Source organism: Emys orbicularis, chromosome 1 (assembly GCF_028017835.1).
Source record: "Emys orbicularis isolate rEmyOrb1 chromosome 1, rEmyOrb1.hap1, whole genome shotgun sequence".
Classification (NCBI taxonomy): domain Eukaryota; kingdom Metazoa; phylum Chordata; order Testudines; family Emydidae; genus Emys; species Emys orbicularis.
Genome location: NC_088683.1, coordinates 59,701,366 through 59,723,034, shown reverse-complemented (window position 1 = coordinate 59,723,034; position 21,669 = coordinate 59,701,366). Strand labels below are relative to the sequence as shown.

The 21,669-nt window shown below is 40.5% G+C and overlaps 1 protein-coding gene across 2 annotated transcripts in view; it reads left to right on the top strand.

Moving 5' to 3' along the window:
- NELL2 (neural EGFL like 2) overlaps positions 1 to 20,775 on the top strand; it is a 225,240-nt gene extending 204,465 nt beyond the window's left edge. For both annotated transcript variants that reach the window (XM_065405280.1, XM_065405271.1), the window contains exons 16-20: positions 7,205 to 7,345; positions 13,692 to 13,885; positions 15,134 to 15,310; positions 17,454 to 17,678; positions 20,725 to 20,775. In XM_065405280.1, the coding sequence (XP_065261352.1) occupies positions 7,205 to 7,345; positions 13,692 to 13,885; positions 15,134 to 15,310; positions 17,454 to 17,678; positions 20,725 to 20,775 (788 nt within the window). The remainder of the gene's footprint in view (positions 1 to 7,204; positions 7,346 to 13,691; positions 13,886 to 15,133; positions 15,311 to 17,453; positions 17,679 to 20,724) is intronic.
- Positions 20,776 to 21,669: the final 894 nt, after the last annotated feature.

Here is a 21,669-nt window from a genome sequence, read left to right as displayed (position 1 = left end):
ACATTTAGTAGTGTTTGTCCAGCTACCAGTGGACTGGTTACCGTGTTTCTACTAATTGGCAGTGTCCACTGACAGCCTAAGAATGTAGGGTATTGTGCTACCCTTCCCTGGAAAAACGTAGAGAATGGAAAAAAATTCAGTTGAAATATCCTGCAGATATTTGGAGATATTTTCTCCTTGAGGGAAAAGGATTGCCAGACCTTCAGTTTGTATCGAGATGAACAAGTTGTTTATAAATGGAAGAATTTTAGGGCTGAATTCTGCTCTGTAACACCTGTGTAACCCCATTGATGTCTGTGTGTGTCTCTGAGAGCAGAATTTGGTGCTTAATGTTAAATATGAATAACTCCACTAAATAGGGGCCTGATCCAGCAACCATTGAAGTAAGAGGAATGCAAAGATGGTGTAAATCCATCTTTGCTCCCCTCTGCCCACATCCTGTGTTGAGCATAGATTGACCAGACAAGAGGCTTATAGTTGGATGAAAGAATTAACCTGTCTTTAAAAAGGCAATTTGATTCCATTGTGAGTCTTCAAAGGCTGTTATATAGGGACATTCTCTAATGATATTCATTGGGCTCCCAGCTACTCCATTTCCTTTACTGCAGCAATAGTATGTGGTACCAGTCGATAATTTGCAAAGGATTGTATTTTACTTAGATTTTAGCAGTTATCAACATAGTCTATTACATTCCAGCTCTCCAGGAAGCAGAGTTTTCTTAGTCTTCCCAAAAGCAAGGGACACAGTAGAGAAGAGTTACAGCAGGCTATCGCCACAGTTCAGGAAACAAGTGCATATGAGGCATTAATATAGATGATTTAGAAGATGCAAGGGTTTTTTTATGCTAAAGGAAGTTAGATGTATGTGGTACGTAATTCCAAAATGCCAGGCATAGTAGCTACCTGTGTATTTTATTAGAATAGCTTCAGTTTGCAAGATTTTGGAAGCATTTTTTCATCCAAAAGCATTTTTTCATCCAACTAACTTAAGGAAATGAAGAAATGAATTGTTTGGCTCATTTTAGTTTTTAAAATCACAGGTAGGTTCCATTTGGATTTTTTAAACAAAATAGTGTTTGGGGGCAAATTGCCACATTTTGTGACAGTAGAGCCAATGTGGTACTGCTGCATGGTGGCTGAGTATTTAGGAAGCACGGGCAGAGCCTTCACCCTCCCCCCCCACACACACACACATTTTGCTGAATCCAGCCCCACTAAAGCTCCATGTCCTGAGGGCAGGAGAGTGATGGCTTTCAGAAGAGCAGGAATTTCAGTGGCAGATGTGTCACTGTGCAGATCCCACTGACATAGGTGCTGGAACTAGAGGTGCTGGGGGTGCTGCCGCACCCCCTGGCTTGAAGTGGTTTCCATTATATACAGGGTTTACAGTTTAGTTCAATGGCTCTCAGCACCCTCACTATACAAATAGCTCCACACCCCTGCCCATTGAGCTGGACTGCAGCAGGAGCTGGGGCTGCTGCGGTCTTGGACTACAGTAGCAGTTGTGGGCTTTGTGGTTGCTCCCAGCCTGAGGATGAAGATTGCTTTCCCAGCTGCCACATAATTCCACACATAAAGCCTGGCAGGATGGAGGATTTCGTACATGTCGTGCTATGTATCTGACAAAGGAAAAAGATATAGGGTGAAATCCCAGCTCCATGTAAGTCAATGGGAGTTTTGCCATTGATTTCAATGAGGATTTCAGCCATAGGCCCACAGAGCCAAAGGGTGTGTGTCCTGTCATGTTGTAGATTCTAAATGCTGTCTTCTCCCACTAGGGTTGCCAACCCTCCGGGATTGGCCTGGAGTGTCCAGGAATTGAAGATTAATCTTTAATTAAAGATTACGTCATGTGGTGAAATCTCCAGGAATACATCCAACCAAAACTGGCAACCCTATCTCCCACACATGTTGGATTGTAGATTTTTCTCTTTAAGCCAGCCCCTCACTCCATTATTTCACATGCCACCATCCAAACATTTTGTTGACCAAAGTGAAAGACGTGGAATTAAATATTCTTTAAAATGTCTCACTGATTATACAAGGAACTCCTCAAAACAAAACCAACAGTCTCTTCAGCATAGACACAAGAGGAATTTGTCTGCCTTGTTCGAATAAGATACAGTTTGATCATTCCTGCTAAAATAAATTGGCTCTGAGCAGCACTTTTACTTGTCTATTTTGCCTACCTGCCTTCAGATGTCACCAGCCCCCTCTGAACAAAGCACATGCCAAGCATAGCCCTTCTTTGCATTATACCATTCTTTGTAAGCGGGATTTTTTTAAATAAAAGAAGTAGTATAATGTCTGTTTTGGTAACCTCCTTATATAAGTAGCATTCAGTTTTCTTGTGCCTATCCAGTACAGCATAAAACAGGAGCTCATTAGAGCTGTTAATGCTGCACAAAGCCCACTGATCTACCATAGCCACTGGCCAGGCAAAACTTTTCAATCAGTTCTTCTTCCTTTGTCAAGTAATACCTCTCAGTGAGCAGCTGCAAGATGATTAATCGGAGAACATTTCACTATGGCAGAGAAAAAAATTACTTCTGGCTGCTTTTTCTTTGCTAAGAAGATCATGTTAGTTGTAGATCCTTTCACAGCCCTTCCTGAGCCATCTTTTGCCCATTTGAAAATAGAAATCCTTTTATCCAAATGTCAAGAAGAATTTCTGTGAAATAAGCAGTTCAACTCTTCTGAATGCTTTCCTTCCACATTTTCTACTTGTTTCACAGAGTTGTGGTGATTGTATTTTGTCCTGCTGCAGTGAGACTCATTATTGTAATTAATGTTTAAAATTTTTAGTTTCTTAGGAACTGGTTTCATACTTAAAGAAATCTATGTTTTAAAAACCACCAGAAGACACATTGGAATTTTTTTCCATAAAAGGTTAGCTGTAGGGAGAAACTTTGGGGTGTCTTTTGTTTGCTGCAAAACCATTTAAAGGATAATGGATGGTTCAACACTGATGCAGGCATTGGTTACAATGAAATGATTTGAAGGCAAATAATCAGTCAAGAATATGACATCTCCTAAAGACCAACAGAGTGCTTCCATCAGTACATTTCATGTTAGGGATTCGTACATAACTCCTCTCAACATCTTGTATTCAGCCATAAGAAAACTGGAAGAATGTATTTTGTTGCTTATTGACATCTGTAAAAGCATTTCATCCCAAGTAATATTTTTTGTGATATAGGTTTTGTCAGTTAGTTTGCAAATAAATACAGACTACCTACTTTGGCTGTCAATTTACCAACCTGACATGTCATTCAAGGCTTGTTTTTCCTGAATAATCAGTAAGTGAGCTCATCAAGATGCATAAAACCCGTGCCTGCAATGCTGTATTCATAATTAGAAAGCTTACAGATCCACAAATAAATTGTTCTGAAGAGAGGAACACAGGCCTCTTTTAATTCATCTGTGTTACTTTGACCTTAATAACCCTCTTTCCTCCCCATTATCCCCAATAAGTAAATTCGACTTTTCAATGGGAGAAATGTGCCATCAAGTCATTTTAATGCATGTTATTTAGAGCAGCTATAAAGATTTACATCAAGTCAGAACAACAACTCTATACCCCCTCCACCTTTTAGACTAGCCGCTTCATTGATTCTGTGGGGTTTGCACCTTCAGCCCACCCCAACAAGCTGTCGTGTATTGAACATATGATCCCCAGCCTTTAGCACAATGACTTAGACCTTGTCTACATTACAGGGAAAGGTCAATCTAAGCTATGCAATTTGAGTTATGTGAATAGCGTAACTCAAGCTGACGTGGCTTAGATCTCCTTGCCGTGGGGTCCACACTACGCAATGTCGACAGGAAACGCTTTCCCGTCGACTCCCCTCACTCTCCTCGATCCAGTGGAGTACTGGAGTTGACAGGAGAGCGATCTGCAGTTGATTTAGTGGGTCTTCACTAGACCTGCTAAATCGACTGCTGATGCATCGATTGCCGCTCGTCGATCCCCTGGTAAGTGTAGACAAGCCCTTAGATCATGTACTGGCAAGCAAGCTGGCTCTCAAACTGCACATTCCCCAGTGAAATGGGAAGTTCCAAGGTTTCAGTCTTTTCTTTTTTTATGATCTGCCAGTATCTGAGTGAACACCAGTGACATAAGGCACAGACTACAAACCAGCTTTTTCTCACCTAAGCAACAGAATTCTTGTTGATCTTTCTCTGATCTCTTGAAATCTCCTGAAGTTTTGCTGTCTCCTGACTCCTCACTATAAAGAAGCTTTGTATTGGTCGAGAGCTAGACAAACTGAACAGCTGAAAGTTGTAAAGAATTGTCTTTTTTGAGTACTATGGCGGGGCTTATTGTATTGGTGTCTTAGGACAGCAGTTCTCAACCTGGAGTCCGGGGCCTCCTGGGGGCCGCAAGCAGGTTTCAGGGGATCCGCCAAAATAAACCAGAGAGCAGGGCCAGCGTTAGATTCACTGCAGCCCAGGCAGAAAGCCAAATCCCAAGCCCTGCTGCCCGGGCTGAAGCTGAATCCCAAAGCAACTTCGTTTTGCGGGGGCCCCTGTGGCAATTGCTCTGCTGGCCCCCTAATGCTGGCCTCAGCTTTTAATTTACTGAAAAACAGTTGTTGTGGCCCAGGTGGGCCATAGAATTTTTATAACATGTTGGGGGGGCCTTAAAGAAAAAGGTTGAGAACTCCTGTCTTGGGATATGCTCAGAGTTGAATGTTCTGGTTTTTGAACCAGAGGATATTTCCTTCTAAGTCCCTAATACACAGGGTGGCCACCATCCTTTTAAGACAAAGGCAAAAGCATTTTTGAATGAGACTCGTGACACTAGAGTTTGATGCTGTTAGTGAATACCAAAGCAGAGTAACTAGAGAGAGTTTTAACAGAGTGTGTGCTATAATCAGGAAGAGATGTATTACTGAGAAGAAATAGAGACTCTGTGATTAATTATAACCCATTCAAAAGTCAATATGGTGGTAATTTGACTATATATATAATTGTAAAAAGTAACTATGTCAACCCTTTAATACAAAAGGGTAGATCTGAGTCTATTTCATATATAAATAAAACACCAAACAGCAATTTGCTCTCAGCATGAATAGAAAAAATGCAACAAGAAGGCTGAATGTGGTTGGCTAAATGAGGAATATGCAATGAAGTTCTCAGGTGTCCCTGAAATATTGTGCTACTTCAGCTCCTCCAAGCTGGTGCTGGTGGTGGTGTGTAGGGATGAGGAAACTTTGATTTTTAACTTTACTTTTCGAAGGATGGTTTCCATGAGAGGGTAGAGTGGCGATATGTACTAATGTTACAGGGAGATGATACTTATTACATCTCGTAGTTAGCTCCTTCCACAATAGTAGGCTGTCCTCTATGGAAATAACAGATCACATTAATGTGAGCCAACAGGGTTTGAGGGCAGGATTTTGACCCAATGTATGAGACCCACTGCTCAGTGTGTTGCATGTCCCCCTTTGTGACCAATCCACAGAGGATACTGGGTCCATTACAGCTGCACACTTCACATCCTTGCTCTCTAGCTCAAACTATAACTCATATTTCTAGCACTGGAGGTCCCCAGTTCAGTCACTAGCATTGGCCAAGAGTCATTGGTCAGTCATAGCATAAATGTGGGCGAGTATCTGATATTTGAATTGAAGTGTTACTCGCATGCTTGAGATGAGCTGCCTATGTACAAAGGAAGTGTGTAACCCACCAGTCAGTGTGTGTTATGTGTCTTCCTCTGTGCCTGAGCCAAAGAGGATGTGGACCTAGCTTTATAGTTCCAGCTGGAGAGATTCATGCTTTTCGCAATGGAAGTCCCTGGTTTAGTCTCTGGCTTTGGCCAAGATGCTGGCCATCACATATATATGATGCAAGCATGCCTTTACTGGACCTGGTATAGGCCCCTTATCTTCAGCAGGGTTGCTATAACCTTAGACTCACTCTGCTGGTTTCTAGAGCTTTGTGCCGCATGTGGTGTAAAACATAATTCCTTCCAGATTTCCAGAAACTTATGTTGGATTTGGTAATGAAGGTCATATTTTATATCCCTGTTTGTTTCCACTGCCCTACTACGCCCAGCCCATTAACATCATTTAGCCACATCACTGAGAATGGGTGCTACTTTATAATAGTCTTTAATGGGAATGGGGTTGCACAGGTATGGAAGGGTAGAATTTGGCCTACTGGATGTAATGTAAGGTACTGGAAATCAACACAGCATGATGCACTTAGTTTATAAAATCAGTTCACATACTGAGCTTAGAATTCAGTAGGGCAGGCCTTGCTGTACACTGGACCTAATTAAGTAGTCCAGAAATCCATTCAAGGGTGGGATCTTTGGAAGAAGTCTAGTCAGTGGAAGGCTACCTTTTAAGAGATCCACATCAGGAGGAGAAAAGTAAGTTGTACTGTGTCCATAAGAACTCGCCATGTTTTTGGACTCTTAACAATTATTTGTGATAGAAGGCTGATTCTTCTCTCACTTACACTCAGAGCAGGAGTAACTGCTGTAAATCAGGAGTATCTCCATTGAGGATAATGTAAAACTGGTGTAAATGGGAATATAATCAAGTCCAGATGCTGTCCTTTTCTTCTTGAGGAAGAAAAAAATGGATGGAAGGAAATCTGGAAAACACAGTACTTAAAACAAGAACCAAGAGTAAAATATCAAATCCCCCCCCCCCCCCCCGGCTATAGGTACTCTTTAATGCAGCCAGATTGCGTCAGTAGTTTTGTCCAATGTTTTAGACGAGCATTAATTCTCTGATAGTGAGAGTAAGTATTTGTTGTCTTGATATGCTACTGAAATACATAATGTTGGCTATGTCAGACAGTCTGGATAGATCAAGGGGTTAATAGTTGGAAATACAGTTTTTATTCCTTGAATTGGGACCCCTTTCTTTCTTAGTGCTTTGGGAGATTTACATAGATAACAGACTGCTTACCATTTGTTGTGATTCAATTAATTATTAATGTTTAACAATAGAGAAGGCTACTAGATCATCCTTTGATTCATTAGTATGGCCTTGCTATTATTCTACAGCTTTTATGGGAAGAGGTTAAAAAATTCAATCTCTTTTTTGATTTACTGTTAACCATTATGGGGGTCCAATAATGTTGATTAAAACCATTTTAGTAATGCAGCAGGTACGGTATTGTCAGCAGACTAATGTAGCGGATTCAGCTGTGTGACTTCCTGTTTTCTTTTTTGGTTGCTGAACAGACATTGATGAATGCTCAGATGGCTTTGTTCAATGTGACAGCCGTGCTAACTGCATTAACCTGCCTGGCTGGTACCACTGTGAGTGCAGGGACGGCTACCATGACAATGGGATGTTTTCACCGAGTGGAGAATCATGTGAAGGTCAGTATCCAATAAAGGGGCAAATGTCTAATAGGTCACACGTTGTTATCATTCATAATACAGTAATGCGCAGAGTCCCCAGCTGATGTTGGGGATCCATTGTGCTGGGCACTGTCTAGACATACAGTGAGAGGCGGTCCCTGCCCCAAAGACCTTAGAGCGGGAATAGATAAGACAAACAAAAACGGGAGAAAGGAAGCATCATTTTCCCTATTGCACAGATGGGGAAGTGAAGAGCACAGGGAGATTCAGCGACTAGTCCGAGGTCACATATGAAGTCTGCGGCTGAGCCAGGAACAGAATCTCTTTGGCCTCATACCTGCTTGTGTGCAGTAATAATCGGGGTCAGATTGTGTGCAGCCCTTCTCCCATCCTCTTTGCCCAGCCAGTATAAGGCAGACAGAATTGCAGTCCCTGCTCTTGGGAAGCCAGGATCTTCTCTCTCCCTACTCTCCAACCCAAAGAGAGCAAGGAACTGGCTCTAGCCTCTCTGTGGACTGGCTTTCTTCACTAGCTGGCTGTAAAGGGGAGTAACAGAGAGGAAGGATAGTCCAGTGATTAGGGAGAGATTTTCCAAAATGAAATGCTACTAAACAGATGACCCCTGTATATACACTAGCAGGCTGTAAAGATCACCACATTCTCTCACCAGTGACATCACGGAGGGGGGTGAAGTAGACTGAGGAAACTATTTTTTTACATGCAGAAATGAAACTTATCCAGCCAGTTCCTCCTCTCCAGTTACTTTGTACACTAAAATATTCCTCTTTAAGAAACTTGTCCTATTGCAAAGGATGATTCAGGGGGTCTAATAAGCCACTGCTCACCCCCAGGGTACTACGATGTTGCTTTTACTGCTCATAGAATTACTGCCTTTAGAAAGCGGCAGTTTGAGGAATAACATTAGAAGCTTGGAAACACTGGAGGTGGGAAGTGGGGGGTGGTGGTGGTGCTGTGTAGAGTCATTCCAGAGGCTCTAGCAAATGGGAACAGCAAGTTAGTGGGTATACAGTTATTTAAAGATGCAGCTGCCCTAGTATGAAGCACTTAGCCTTTAGAGTAGAGGCTCATAAATGCTTAAAGACTATTTTAAGACAAACAAGGCTGCGTGTTCTGTTCTGGTTTGTTTAGACCAAAATTGTGCATATTCCTTCATATGTGGTCATTATAAACTCGGAACGCTCCCATAGCGTGAGCAGCTCAGCTTTGTTTAAGCTCAGGTCTGTAGGCAGTGTCAATCCCAAAGGGAAGGAATGGAATTAATGTCAGTGATGCAGACTCAAAGAATGCGCTCCACTAAGAGCAACGGTGACCTTTTCAGTATCCCTCTCACCACTTCTTCAGAGCATTTTTACCACATTTGAAAGCCTGTACTCCCAGGTGGATTAGCTACCTGGCTATTTAAACAAGTTACTGACTTTGTAAGGCTGGGCTTCTCCATCAAGAACTGGCTAAATTTCAATGCTGGTCAGACAGATTTTAGAACATGCCAAATAGTTTTGGAAAAAATTGTCTGTACACAAGTGATGCACTAATTGTCCATGAAAATATTTAGTCGGTAATCATCCAACACAAGGTTTTATCTGTGACTGTAATACTGGATTTGCCTTCTAGCTTTAACATTGTGATTTGGTGATGTCTACTAGATATTTGGCTGTTCAACCAACTTAAAACTTAGATGTACTAAATTTTTTGCAGTGTGTCCATCACTAAAGACGAGCATTTAAACTTCTTCTAAGCAACAATGATCCCATTTCTATAAAAGTGAGAAGCCAAGGAAAAAGAAATACGGAATTGCTGCTAAATAGAAAGCTTTTAAGGGTTTTCTACAAGGCATCAACGGCTCTTTAGTAAATACATACAGAAAGGGACAAGTGATTAGAATTAATTCACAAGTATTAGGAAAATACCTGTATGCTGTTGATACCCCCAGTCACTAACAGTGGAACACTTTCAGATTGACTGTTTGCCACTCTAAACTTTAGAATATGTAACAGCTCAAGGGAACAAGAGAGGTTAGATATTCTGTTGATATCACACTGCATTACTTTTTGTTGGACTGAAGCTATGGCATTGTGTTTCAAATAGGACATAAAGTCAACACAAAGTGTGATGATATGACAACCTAATTTATTGAATACAGAAAGTTGAACATCTTGGGCCCAGTATTAGTTAGACAAACTTGCTCAGATAAACTAAGAACCAAGGTAAACCTCCAACCAGAACTCTAACTGAACCAAAGCTTGTCTGAAGTTCAAAAAGGTTTATAACCTTTTTATTTTTTTAATTTTTTCCTTGCTTCTGATGCCTCTTCACTTTGCGGATTTATGTCAGGACCAGGAGTGGAAGATCCCAAATGCAGCAAAAGAATACTATGTCTGACCTGTGCAGAAAAAGAAAGCAAGAGAAATGTCACAAAAGTACAAGATTTCTAGACTAACTCTTAGACCCAAAGGGTTTTTATCAGTCTAGAGAAGCACCCACATTTATTTGAACGTAAGCAAAACCATTCATTTTGAGGTGTTGCCCATGTCTGAGCAGTTTAGGGCAAATTCATCTCTGGTGTAAGTTGACTGACGTTCCTTTACAAGAAAGGATCTGCAAAATAAAGAGAATTGGCCCAAAGCTCAAGGCCATTTTTGTCCAGAAACATTTGGTTAAGAACTTCCCCAGTTGCTGAAATATCTTTGGATTTCAGCACATCTGGCAATCTTTGCTGGACTGGCTCCCATCTTCCAAGTTTCTAATTTAGGAGCTCTTTGCTGTATCAAGGGACCAGTGTGTTTGGAGGTATCTCTGACCTGGGCAAGGCCTGGAATTTACAAAATTTGTATAAAAGAACCAGCCAGAGCCCAAAAGAGAGGGTGTTCCAGCCTTGATTCCTTTCTCAATGAAACAGAAAGGCAGGAGGCCTCTGGGAGCAGGGGGGTGGGGGGTGGGAGGGGGGAATCAGGCAGTTTTATGGTCATGTGATGTGATTGGGTTGGGAGGTGTGGGATAGGAGGAGGGAGAAGAAAGACCTTAAAATGTACATCCTATTGAACATCTCACATGGGTTAGGTAAGCAAAATTTGGCCCTCAGTTAAGCTCTGGGTAGCTATTCACATTTTGCAGGATTTATCCAACACAATCCTCCAAATCTTTTGAGGCTCACACATCCCTATCTATACCCTTCAAACTACTAGCTTCCTAAGCACTGTGTTGTAAACTGGCTGCAGTGTGTTTATGTGTTTTTGGAAGATGACATGGGAGTGATAATAGTGATATAACACCTAGGTCTGAGATTGCTGTAAATTTGCAGCCTGGACTACTTTCCCCCCATTCATTGTGTTCAGCAGTAACAGCTACCGAGTTCAGTCCCCAGCAGCCTCAGTAGTTTATGACGTTTGGTGCCCCAGTTATGGCCATAAACAAAATGTCAGCAACGTAATTCATGGTTTATGGTGGTTTGTTGCAAGTCCAAAATCAAAACGCTGAAGTAAGCTTTTGCCAGGGAAGGATGATTTGTGCTTAAGCACTTTGCAGATAAAGAACGAAGTTTGATGCTGATGAATAATGCAGATATGAATTTCATGTATGCAAGTTTGTGTTTCTCTCTCTGCATTTTGAGCATGTTGCTGTTTCATAGTGGATTAGAATCACAATATGGATGCCCACTGATTTGGACTGAGGATATTTAACCTGTCTTGTGCAGGGTATTCATTTTTCTGAGTTCAGCAAGCTGAAAGTTCAGAAGTAGAAGGGTAGGAATGTCAGAAGCGCTCAGTGTTGGCCAGACTCTGCTCCCATTGGAGTCGGAATGTCAGTGGTAAAGCTCCCACTGACTTCTGTGGAAGCAGAGTTAAACTGTCATTGAAACCTTTGGAACATTCCACCCCAATGAATAAGTTGTGAAATGTGCCTGAATATGAAGAGCTAAATTCAGACCTGGTGTAAACGGGCACAGTTCCACTTGCTGTAATGGAGATATTCTCATTTACACTGATATGAATTTCACCCAACATTTCTCATTAAAGGTGGTAGTTTTGAGTTGAATGAAGGTAGTCACCAACTTGCTTGAGAAGTGACATTACTTATTTGTGATACTGGCAGTGTGGGAGCCCTGTGTGTGAGAGCATTTTAAACCAGAAAAAGTCCCTCAATAAAAATGGCTTAACAATAATAAAGAGAATTCCAGTGTTAGAAATTAATCATTTTGTTTAAAATATTAAACATTTAAATGTTTTTTTTTCTTATGGTGGTAGCCAATGTTGCAGGAGATTGGAAATTGGTTTACAGAGTAGTTAGATAATGCCAAAATACCAGTTTGGCTTCACATTGGGTTCAGTAATTTCTTTTTTATAATAGGTTCAGGATGTGTGGTGTTTTACTCACTTAGGAACATAGGGATTGTCACACTGGATTACATCCATGGTCCAGTTTATCCAGTATCCTTTGCTGACAGTGACCAGTACAAGATGATTCAAAGGGAGGTACAAGAAATCCTGCTTTAAGCAGTGGGTGAAATAATCTGTCTCCCACATTAACTGTCCTACTAACCCTAATAGTTAGACACTAGTCTACATACACCCTGAAGCATGAAATTTAATATCTCTTCCAAAATCTGTTAGCATTAACTATTGGAACTCCAGATATTCTTGTTATCCATATAAATGTACAATCGCATATTGGATCTTGATAAGTTTTTGGCCTCAGCAACATCCTGTGGCAACAAGTTCCATTATTTATGTGTTCTTTGAAAAAGTATTTCCTTTGATCAGATTTGAATTTGTCACCTTTCAATTTCATTGCACATCCCCTTATTCTTGTGTCATGAGATTGGGAGAACAGAACCTCCTGATCTAACTTATCTAGGCCATTCATTATTTGATATACTTTTATCATCCCCCCTTATTTGTCTCCTTTGTAAGATAAACAATTCTAGTCTTTTCAATCTCTCTTCATATGAAAGTTTTTCCAGGCCCCTAATCATTTTCATCACCCTTGTCTGAACCCCCTTTAATTCTTCAGTATCCTTCTTGAGATGGAGTTATCACAATAGGTGAAGCCACACCATTGATTCAGATAATGGCATCATATAACTTTCCATGTTATTCTCCATCTTATTTCTCACGCATCCTAACATCTTGTTACTTTTTTGACTGTAGCTGCACATTGAGCTAGAGTTTTAATTGAGCTGTTTTGCTTTAAGAGTTGGGTTTAAGACCGATCTGGAGAAGGTTTCCTTTCCATCTTTGAAGCCAAAAGTAGTTGAGTATTGTATGAGGCTTTGAGATTGATTGTAAAAGATACACAACTATACTGATTTTTTTTTATTGGCCTGCTGTCCAGTATATAGCACAAATATCACATTTTAGTGCAATCTGTAATTAAAAACATGGGGCCAGATTGTCATAAAGTTTGATTTATGATTGAAGTCAATGGAGCTACACAGATTTGCACAGCCAAGGATGTGGCCTTTGATTTTTCAGATACATTCCAAAATTTATTTATATTGAGTAGTGCTATTTACCATATGCTCTTTCAGAATCCTAAACTGAGAGAAATGGGTGGGATTTTCCCTCTAGCTATAGGAGGAGACAGACAGCTCGAAAAGCTAAATAAAATCATTGAAGTGCAAGGCAGTGTATGTCGTTAGTTTGTCTTTGCAAAAGATGTGTGTGTGTGCATTAATGAAATGTGTCTCTAAAGTACTCTGAAATCTTTGAAATGTAATATTGTGTCAAAGTTGTTCAGCTTAATCCCCGTTGAGATTCATTTTGTTCTTATAGTAGACACAAAGATCTCTACAGATGCCTCTGTAACTTGAATAACTAATATGCTCTGTTGGTACCTTAGATAAATCATGTGATCGCTTATTACTGAATGAAACTACAGGTCAGACTTCACCTTTCATGTTAACTTTTCAGTAGATGTGTAGGTGACTCAAAAGCACTAGGCAGAGCTAGCAAAAAAGTTTGGAAGCAAATTCAGTTGTCTGTTAAGTACCCTTTTACTTCTCATGGATGCAGGCTTCCATAGACCAATGGGGCTTAGTATTATCTCTGTTCTTGTGCCTCTTGTTTAGAAGTTGTGGTTGCCTTGTTCTTGCTAAATAGCTCAACAACTTTCACTTAGAAAATGATATAAAAATTTCAAATGATAACGTTTTTTTCTTTTAAAACAGAGAAGGGGTTTTTCAAAGACGTTGTGTGAACTTGTGAGTTATTTCTCCCTGTTCTGGTGGAGTGCAAATTAATTTTCAGCTGAAGGCTTTAATGGCTGAGAATCATTTATACTGGCTGTAGCAAGGCCATTTTTGTTAATTGAATGTGGTCTAAAAGCATTATGCGGCATGTTTTCACAGACATTGATGAATGTGGGACTGGAAGGCACAGCTGTGCCAATGACACTGTTTGCTTTAACTTGGATGGTGGGTATGACTGTCGATGTCCTCATGGAAAAAACTGCACAGGAGACTGTATCCATGATGACAAAATCAAACACAATGGGCAGATTTGGGTTCTGGAGAACGACCGGTGCTCCGTCTGCTCATGCCAGGTTAGTATAAAGTTCACTGTTTTTTTAATCACTGGTGGGGAAAAAGGGAGAGATTGCTAAATTGGAAGAAAACACTATGATTCCAGTGAAATTACTCTGTTACCGCTTTTCTTGGGCCCCCTCCACCATGGAGGTGATGTCACAGGAAAGGTGATTTCCACAGGACCATTTGGGATCAGTGTGCTTCCTTCTGGCCTGCCTCTCCCCAACACCGAGCACCCTATCCCAGTCCTACTCAATCCCAGCCGTTTCCCCCTGGATGGATAATAGTTACTTGGAGGCTTTGCTGTGCGACCCTGCAAAAAGGAAGACAGAGCCATCAGAGACACGTGGGAGAGATGAAATTTGTGCACAGAAGATTTCCCCTGTGCATTGATCTTTGAGATGTAGTTGGACCCAGAATTAGATTGGCTAGAATTGATGAAATGTGAAGGAAAAAAGCTGTCTTCCCCCCCCCTCCCTGCCTCTCATATACCCCAAGGTAATACTGGTCATCATCCTCAAATCTTAATGTGAAGCTGTTCTTTCCCCTAAACTCATGCTTAGCGCTGAAAATGTTGAAGCAGAACCCGGGCCAAATTCGCTGCTGGCAAAAACCGGGGCAACTCCCTAAAAGCTAAGTTTTCACCAGCATTTAAGTTGAACCCTGGGTAGGTTTAGTCTTTCTAATATGAACACTTTACAATAGGTGTAGGAGAGCTGGATTGGTCTGGAAGTTTCTATCAACACTTACTAACATGCATACAAAAATTAGTATACTTTTAGTAAAATCTGTTAATCTGAGGCCTGGGCTACACTAGCGGGGGGGTTCGAACTAAGATACGCAACTTCAGTAGTTGAAGTTAAAGTATCTTAGTTCAAATTACCTGGCCATCCTCACGGTGGCGAGTTGACCGCTGCGGCTCCCCCGTCGACTCCGCTTACTCCTCCTGCCAAGGTAGAGTACGGGCGTCGATTTGGGGATCGATATATTGCATCTAGACGAGACGCGATAAATCGATCCCCAATACATCGAACACTACCCGCCGATCCGGCGGGTAATATAGACGTACCCTCACTGTCTCAGGAAAACCTATATATTTCATCACATCAGGAGAGGGCTGATTGAAGAATTGCTGTTATGAAGGAAATTAAGGACATGCAAATTAACGTGATTTAGAATTAAACCAACATGCCTAATTTTGTATAGTGACCAGAGTTATGCAGATTTCTGTTATCACTATATGCTGATCTGTCTTGGAACAACAGAGTGGATATGTGATGTGTCGGCGGATGGTCTGTGACTGTGAGAACCCTACTGTTGACCTGTTTTGTTGCCCTGAATGTGACTCAAGGCTCAGCAGTCAATGTCTACATCAAAGTGGGGAGCTCTCATACAACAGTGGAGATACCTGGGTGCAGAACTGTCAGCAGTGTCGATGCTTGGTAAGTCTTCCTACAACAGCAGAGTCTATAGTAAGGCCAGGTCTACTACACTACCACTTACTTCAGCATAACTTACATCGCTATGGGGTGTCAATAAACCTCTCACCTGAGTGACATAAATTACATCGACCTAAGCACCGGTGTGGACAACACTATGTCGGTGAGCTTCTCCCATCTCTCTAACTACCGTCTCTCACGGAGGTGGATTTATTATGCCAATGGGAAAGTGTCTTCACCAGATGCGCCACAGCACTTGTAGTGCTTAAAGTGTAGACTAGCGCTAAGAAAAATGAACTCCAAGCATTTTGGCAACATCTAAATGGGATTTCACTTTGAATGTATTGTGAATGAATCCTTTTCTGTTTCCTGTTACATTTGTGTAATCAAAGTTTGGTTTGCACAAATGTTGCAAACAGCAAATTTCAGGCCTATGGCCAAAATTAATGTAATCGCAAAATGAAATTTGTTTAACTATGAAAAAAAATTCTTTTGAGTGGAGAGTGGCCGTCATCTAGTTAAAGACATAAGAAGTGTTACCTCTTAAAACTTGCATGGGACATTCTTTCAAACCAATGCAGTAAAGTGCAGCTTGGTGAGCAATTCTCAAGAAATAATGTATTCAGGGAATTTAATCTTTTTTCACGTTTGTGAATTGGTCATGAACAGACTGAGTTTTTACCAACTTGTCTTCTATTTGAAATTGTTCCACAAATATTTTAACAAACAAATTGCAGGCTAAACAATGGCTTAAGTGACCAATCACATCCTGAAGAGCGAATTTCTGAATATTGAATTTTTAAATGAATATCACAAGCAATTTCTGATCAGTGCATAGCCTGCAATTTGTTTGTTAAAATATTTGTGGAACAACTTCAAATAGAAGACAAGTTGGTAAAAACTCAATCTGTTCATGACCAATTCACAAACGTGAAAAAAGATTAAATTCCCTGAATACATTATTTCTTGAGAATTGCTCACCAAGCTGCACTTTACTGCATTGGTTTGAAAGAATGTCCCATGCAAGTTTTAAGAGGTAACACTTCTTATGTCTTTTAGACATAGTGCAGTGCAATTAGATCTCAAAATGTAGTTAATGAGGAGACATCAATTGGCGGGGCCATTTCTAGTGGCGTAGCCCAGGAGTATGTTCTTGGTCCATTGCTATTCAGTATTTTTATCAGTGATTTAGATGATTATATAAAATTGGCAGATGACACAAAGATTGATTGGGTAGTAAATAATGAGGATAGATATCTGTTATGGAGAGGTCTGAATCCCTGGGTTAGATGGACACAATTCAACAAAATGTATTTTAATACAAGGTAATACATTTGGTCACAATGAATGCAGGCTATTGCTACAGGATGGGAGATTCTGTCTCAGAAAGCAGCAACTCAGAAAAGGACTTAGGGGTCATCAAAGGTAACCACCCCAACATGAGGCCTCAGTGCAGTGGGGTGGCAAAAAGGGCTAATTTTATCTTTGGATGAATAAAAGGGGAAATATTAAATAGGAGCAAGAAAGTGATCTTGCCTTTGTACACAGCATTTTTTAGACAGATGTTAGAATACTATTCCAGTTCTGATGTCCACACTTCAAGAAGGATGTAGAAATACTGGAGAGAGTTCAAAGGAGGCTAAAGGAGCTCAGTTTAACTTATTGAGGAGAGCGTTGAGAGGTGGCTTGATCACTCTGTATAATACTTGTATAGGGAAAAGATATCAGAGAGCTTTTCAATTTTGTTGACAAAGACATAACAAGATTCAGTTGCTGGAAGTTGTCTTAATGCAGAGCTGAAAGTGTTATGAGCAAGTAGAGGGCAATGCAGAGCTTCTTGCTCTCTCTGTGCCCCATGAAGGAAGGGAATGAACAATGGGATTCATAGATTCACAGACTCTAAGATGAGAAGAGACCACTGTGACCGTTCAGCCTGATCCTCTGCACACACAGGCTGTAGGATTTCTCCAAGAAGCTGGATTAAAGCTTCTTTAGAAAGATATTTAATCTCATTTTAAAGACTCCAAGTGATGGTGAGTTCTCCACCTCCCCTGGTGAGATGTTCCAATGTTTAATTACCCTCAATGCTAGGAAATTGAGTATTATTTTAAGATTGATCTCTCTTTGTTCTTTTTTTTTTAAATAGCAAGGTGAAGTTGACTGTTGGCCTTTGCCTTGTCCAGAGGTGGAATGTGAATTCAGTGTACTCCCCAAGAGTGAGTGTTGTCCACGCTGCGTCACTGACCCCTGCCAGGCAGACACCATCCGTAATGACATCACTAAGACGTGTCTGGATGAAATTAATGTAATTCGCTTCACTGGATCTTCATGGATTAAACACGGCACAGAGTGCACCCTCTGCCAATGCAAGGTAAAGAGCATAAAAATCAAGCCAAGAGGCCTCCTTACCAGGTGGTTCTGTAACATAAATATTAATACATTTAGTCTGGTCAGTGGGAAGTCAGTTTCTACATTTACTGTTCAAAGTTCGCAATGTGAAATGTTCAGCTTTAGTTGCAGCCTCTCCTGTCAGTGGTGCAGAGTTTTCAAGAACCAGATGATGGTTTAAATGTGCCAGCAGGACAGAAATCTCACAGCATCATAGCCCATGTTGTATCTCACCTTGAGCAAGTGAACAAATGTATCCTTTCCACAGAAACACCTTGCTTTGACTGTGATGGCAGATCTTACTCCTGCCAGCCCATTGCTATTTTGCAGATACTTATAGTGTCAAATAATTTCCAAAGGTCTGTAAGATCTGACCTCATACAGGAAATATATTTTGTAGAGTGAGCATCAAATTACCAGAAATGCTATTTTCTCCTTTAGGATTGTGATGACCAAATATTTTAAGTTTTGTAATGGCAAAAATGGAAATTCTGCTCTTCCATGGTTTAAAAATGACAGCAGAATCCACATTATTTGGGCCTTTTATATTCCTCAGGGGTAAGGCACACATTATCTCAAGAAGAAAGGTTAATGGTGAAAAGCTTCTGTGAATTCTGCTGCCTCTTCTAAAAGAAGTAAAAAAAGGGATGTTAGAATAAAGTGTTTCCATTTTATACACACACACACACACACACACACACACACACACGTGAGGGAAACTGTTTTTTCTATTGTGTATAACTGAAGAATGACCAGTAGCAGTTCCACAACAGAGGTGACCAGCCAGGAGGAGCGGGAGAGAGAGAGAGCAGAATTCATTGGGATGGAGATCTGTAACCCTCCCAAATAATTTCAGATATCGTCCCATGTCCACAGGAGTGCCGCCAGCTTTTCTGCCACCCTAGGCGGCGGAAGGTCCCGCCCCGAAATGCCGCCCCCCACAGAGGCGGCAGAAGGTCCCGCCGCCGAAATACCGCTGCGGTCGCCGCCCCCAAATTGTAGCACCCTAGGCGACCACCTTGGTCGCCTAACGGGTTGTGCCGGCCCTGCATGTCCATCCCACAGGACTAGAGTACCACCTAAAGCTCCACTTGGAAGAAGAAACAGGACCAGAATCCCATACTGTTGAGATGCCTGGGCATGTAGAAGGAGCTTATTTGTATAAATTCCACTGGTTGTCAGTTATGGAACATGTCCCATCTATTCTACCCTCTTGTGGTCCAAGACTGGTCTCTCTATTTTACAACCAGTTTATACAGAGCTATGGGCTACTGGTACCAATTGTTGCCTTGTAAACTCGGATCATGATTTGATCCTATATGAGTAATATAGATACTATGCCAAGCTCCATGGACTCACGATGCCTCATGTCAGAATCCATTCTAAGATCTACAGAGGAAACCAGTTAAGATAGTATACTCCACATTATTCCAACTACCGGATGGACATTGGTGTAATCCTTTCCTTTTAGGATAGTCAGAAACAGAAATGCCAAATAGTCATTGTGCCTGTTTAAACTAGATTCACCATTTATCCTTAGGTTTTCCATGACAGAACAAGGAACAATGGTCTCAAATTGCAGTGGGGGAGGTCTAGGTTGGATATTAGGAAAAACTATTTCACTAGGAGGGTGGTGAAGCACTGGAATGGGTTACCTAGGGAGGTGGTGGTATCTCCATCCTTAGAGGTTTTTAAGGCCCGGCTTGACAAAGCCCTGGCTGGGATGATTTAGTTGGTGTTGGTCCTGCTTTGAGCAGGGGGTTGGACTAGTTGACCTCCTGAGGTCTCTTCCAACCCTAATATTCTATGATTCTATAATTCTATGTTATGAATTTTCAAATATCACAAGGCATAACAGTATAATTAGAGCCACAGACTCTTAATAATTAACATGTACTATTTGTTCCTCAAAGAACAAAACCTATTTTGTTTCTTTCCAACACTATGTTCTTTTTTGACAGTACTGTAAGTATTTTAGCTTTGTTTTCGATCCAAGCAGTCTAATCCAAGCAAACAAGGCGAGTACCATAGCACAGCTTGTATAGTTTTGATTCTGTAGCACAAAATATAAATACCATACTACTATGTGTCTCATTTGTACTGCTTCGTTTCACTGTTTTCTAGCAGTACATCACATGGCAGGTCAAAGCTTTAGGATAAGCTTCTCTAACCAAGCTACTGCAAAATAGGTTTACACAAAATCCTTTAAGAATTCAGAAAGCCAGGCATCAGCTAAAGCTGACTTAGCCATAAAACCATTTCAAATCACAAGTAAAGAAGGTGAACTCTAGGATTTCTGCCATGGTTGTCTAGTCTCCTGCCACATACAGTCAAGAAAATGAATGAATGATTCTTACATCCCTGATCTTTAATCAGCCCCACTCTTCAATGGACTAAATATATTTACAGTAATTTAAAAATTATATGTGCTATCTGCATTAAGAGTCATACTGAGGAGAAGAGGTGGAAATGCAACATATATCTTTTCTTCAATACTTTAATCACTTTTCTAGGCAACCTGTTCCATTAATTGCTAATGTTCATAGAAATATGTCTATACTAAGATCTGGAGGGGAAACTTCAAAGATTAACCTTTGACAGTGTTACAGCCTGAAAGTATTAACTTGAGATATTCAATGCTAAATAAAACTCGTGGTCCCCTGTGTCAAATCTAAATAAAACTTCTAATGCCTTGTCCTCTTTGCCATCTTTATTGCGCACACTAGGCCAAATCCTGATCCATGTGAAATAAATAACATATTGCGAAATGACTTCAATTCTATGTCTTAGTTTTACGATATGGATTACACACTGATTAGTGAGTGAAATCATTAGATTCCTTTTACATAGAGTATGGGACTGAAGTGAAGATAGAAAGAGCTAAAAAAATAAACAGTTTACACATTTATTTAGAAATGTTCTTCTACTGGGCAGGTATTTGCAGATGGTCATTCTGATTGTTAATTTGATTTTACAAAATACTAACCATTTAAATCTCTCTTCTTTCCCCCTTCCTCTCCCTCTCACAGAATGGTCATGTTTGTTGCTCAGTGGATCCACAGTGCCTTCAGGAACTGTGAAGCTAACAACCGTGTCTCACAAGCAGTTTCTGGTTACAGAATTTTCCTTCACAAAAAGACCTTTAGACCAAAAATTGTATAAAGCTAAAACTGAAATCACATCAGTTTTGTCCATCTAAAGTGCAGAAATGTTCTGAATTGAGTGAGCTTTCAATTACCTGAGTCAGAATGAAATCTATGGAACTGGAGAAAAGCTCAGATGTGTAAACCTTTCTTTGAGGTCAGGCTCAACTTCTGGCTATTTATGTGTCTGGCATCATTATGCAGAATATTAGGTTAGTGGTAAAGTGACACATTGTAACATTGTACCTAACGATGTCAAGATCGAGAGACAAATAGAAGTGATCATTGAGCCTACTGAAGCTTTGAAAGTCCAACACTTCAATAGGCACAGAGATTTTTACCTAATAATATTTGAATCTGCACAAATTTTGTTTGATTGCTCACTGCAGACTCTAGCAGAAATTTGAATAAAGGGAGGATGTCTTCAGGAACAAAGAATATAGCAGCTAAGATGTGTTATGTACAGTACATGCTCTGAAAAAAGATATAAGTTATTGTAAAAAAAGTGATGCACCGGCATGGCTACTTAACCTTTTCTGATGGGGAAAGTCATCTATATTTCCTTGTTTTACTGCACTTACTATTTCTTGATTGAATTTGTTCAGTATAAGCTCGTTCTTGTGCAAAATTAAAATAAATATTTCTCTTACCTTATAATATTTCTGGCTTTGAGTCTCCTTCACTGTTACAGGTGATATTTTTATATATCATAGATGACTGTTTCTCCTTTGTGAGTAGGGTTGTATATAGATGTTTCTACCTGGCACAAAGTTGTGACATTATTTCATATTTGTGCTAGTCTTTAAGGGATTGATCTTGCAAATGCTTATG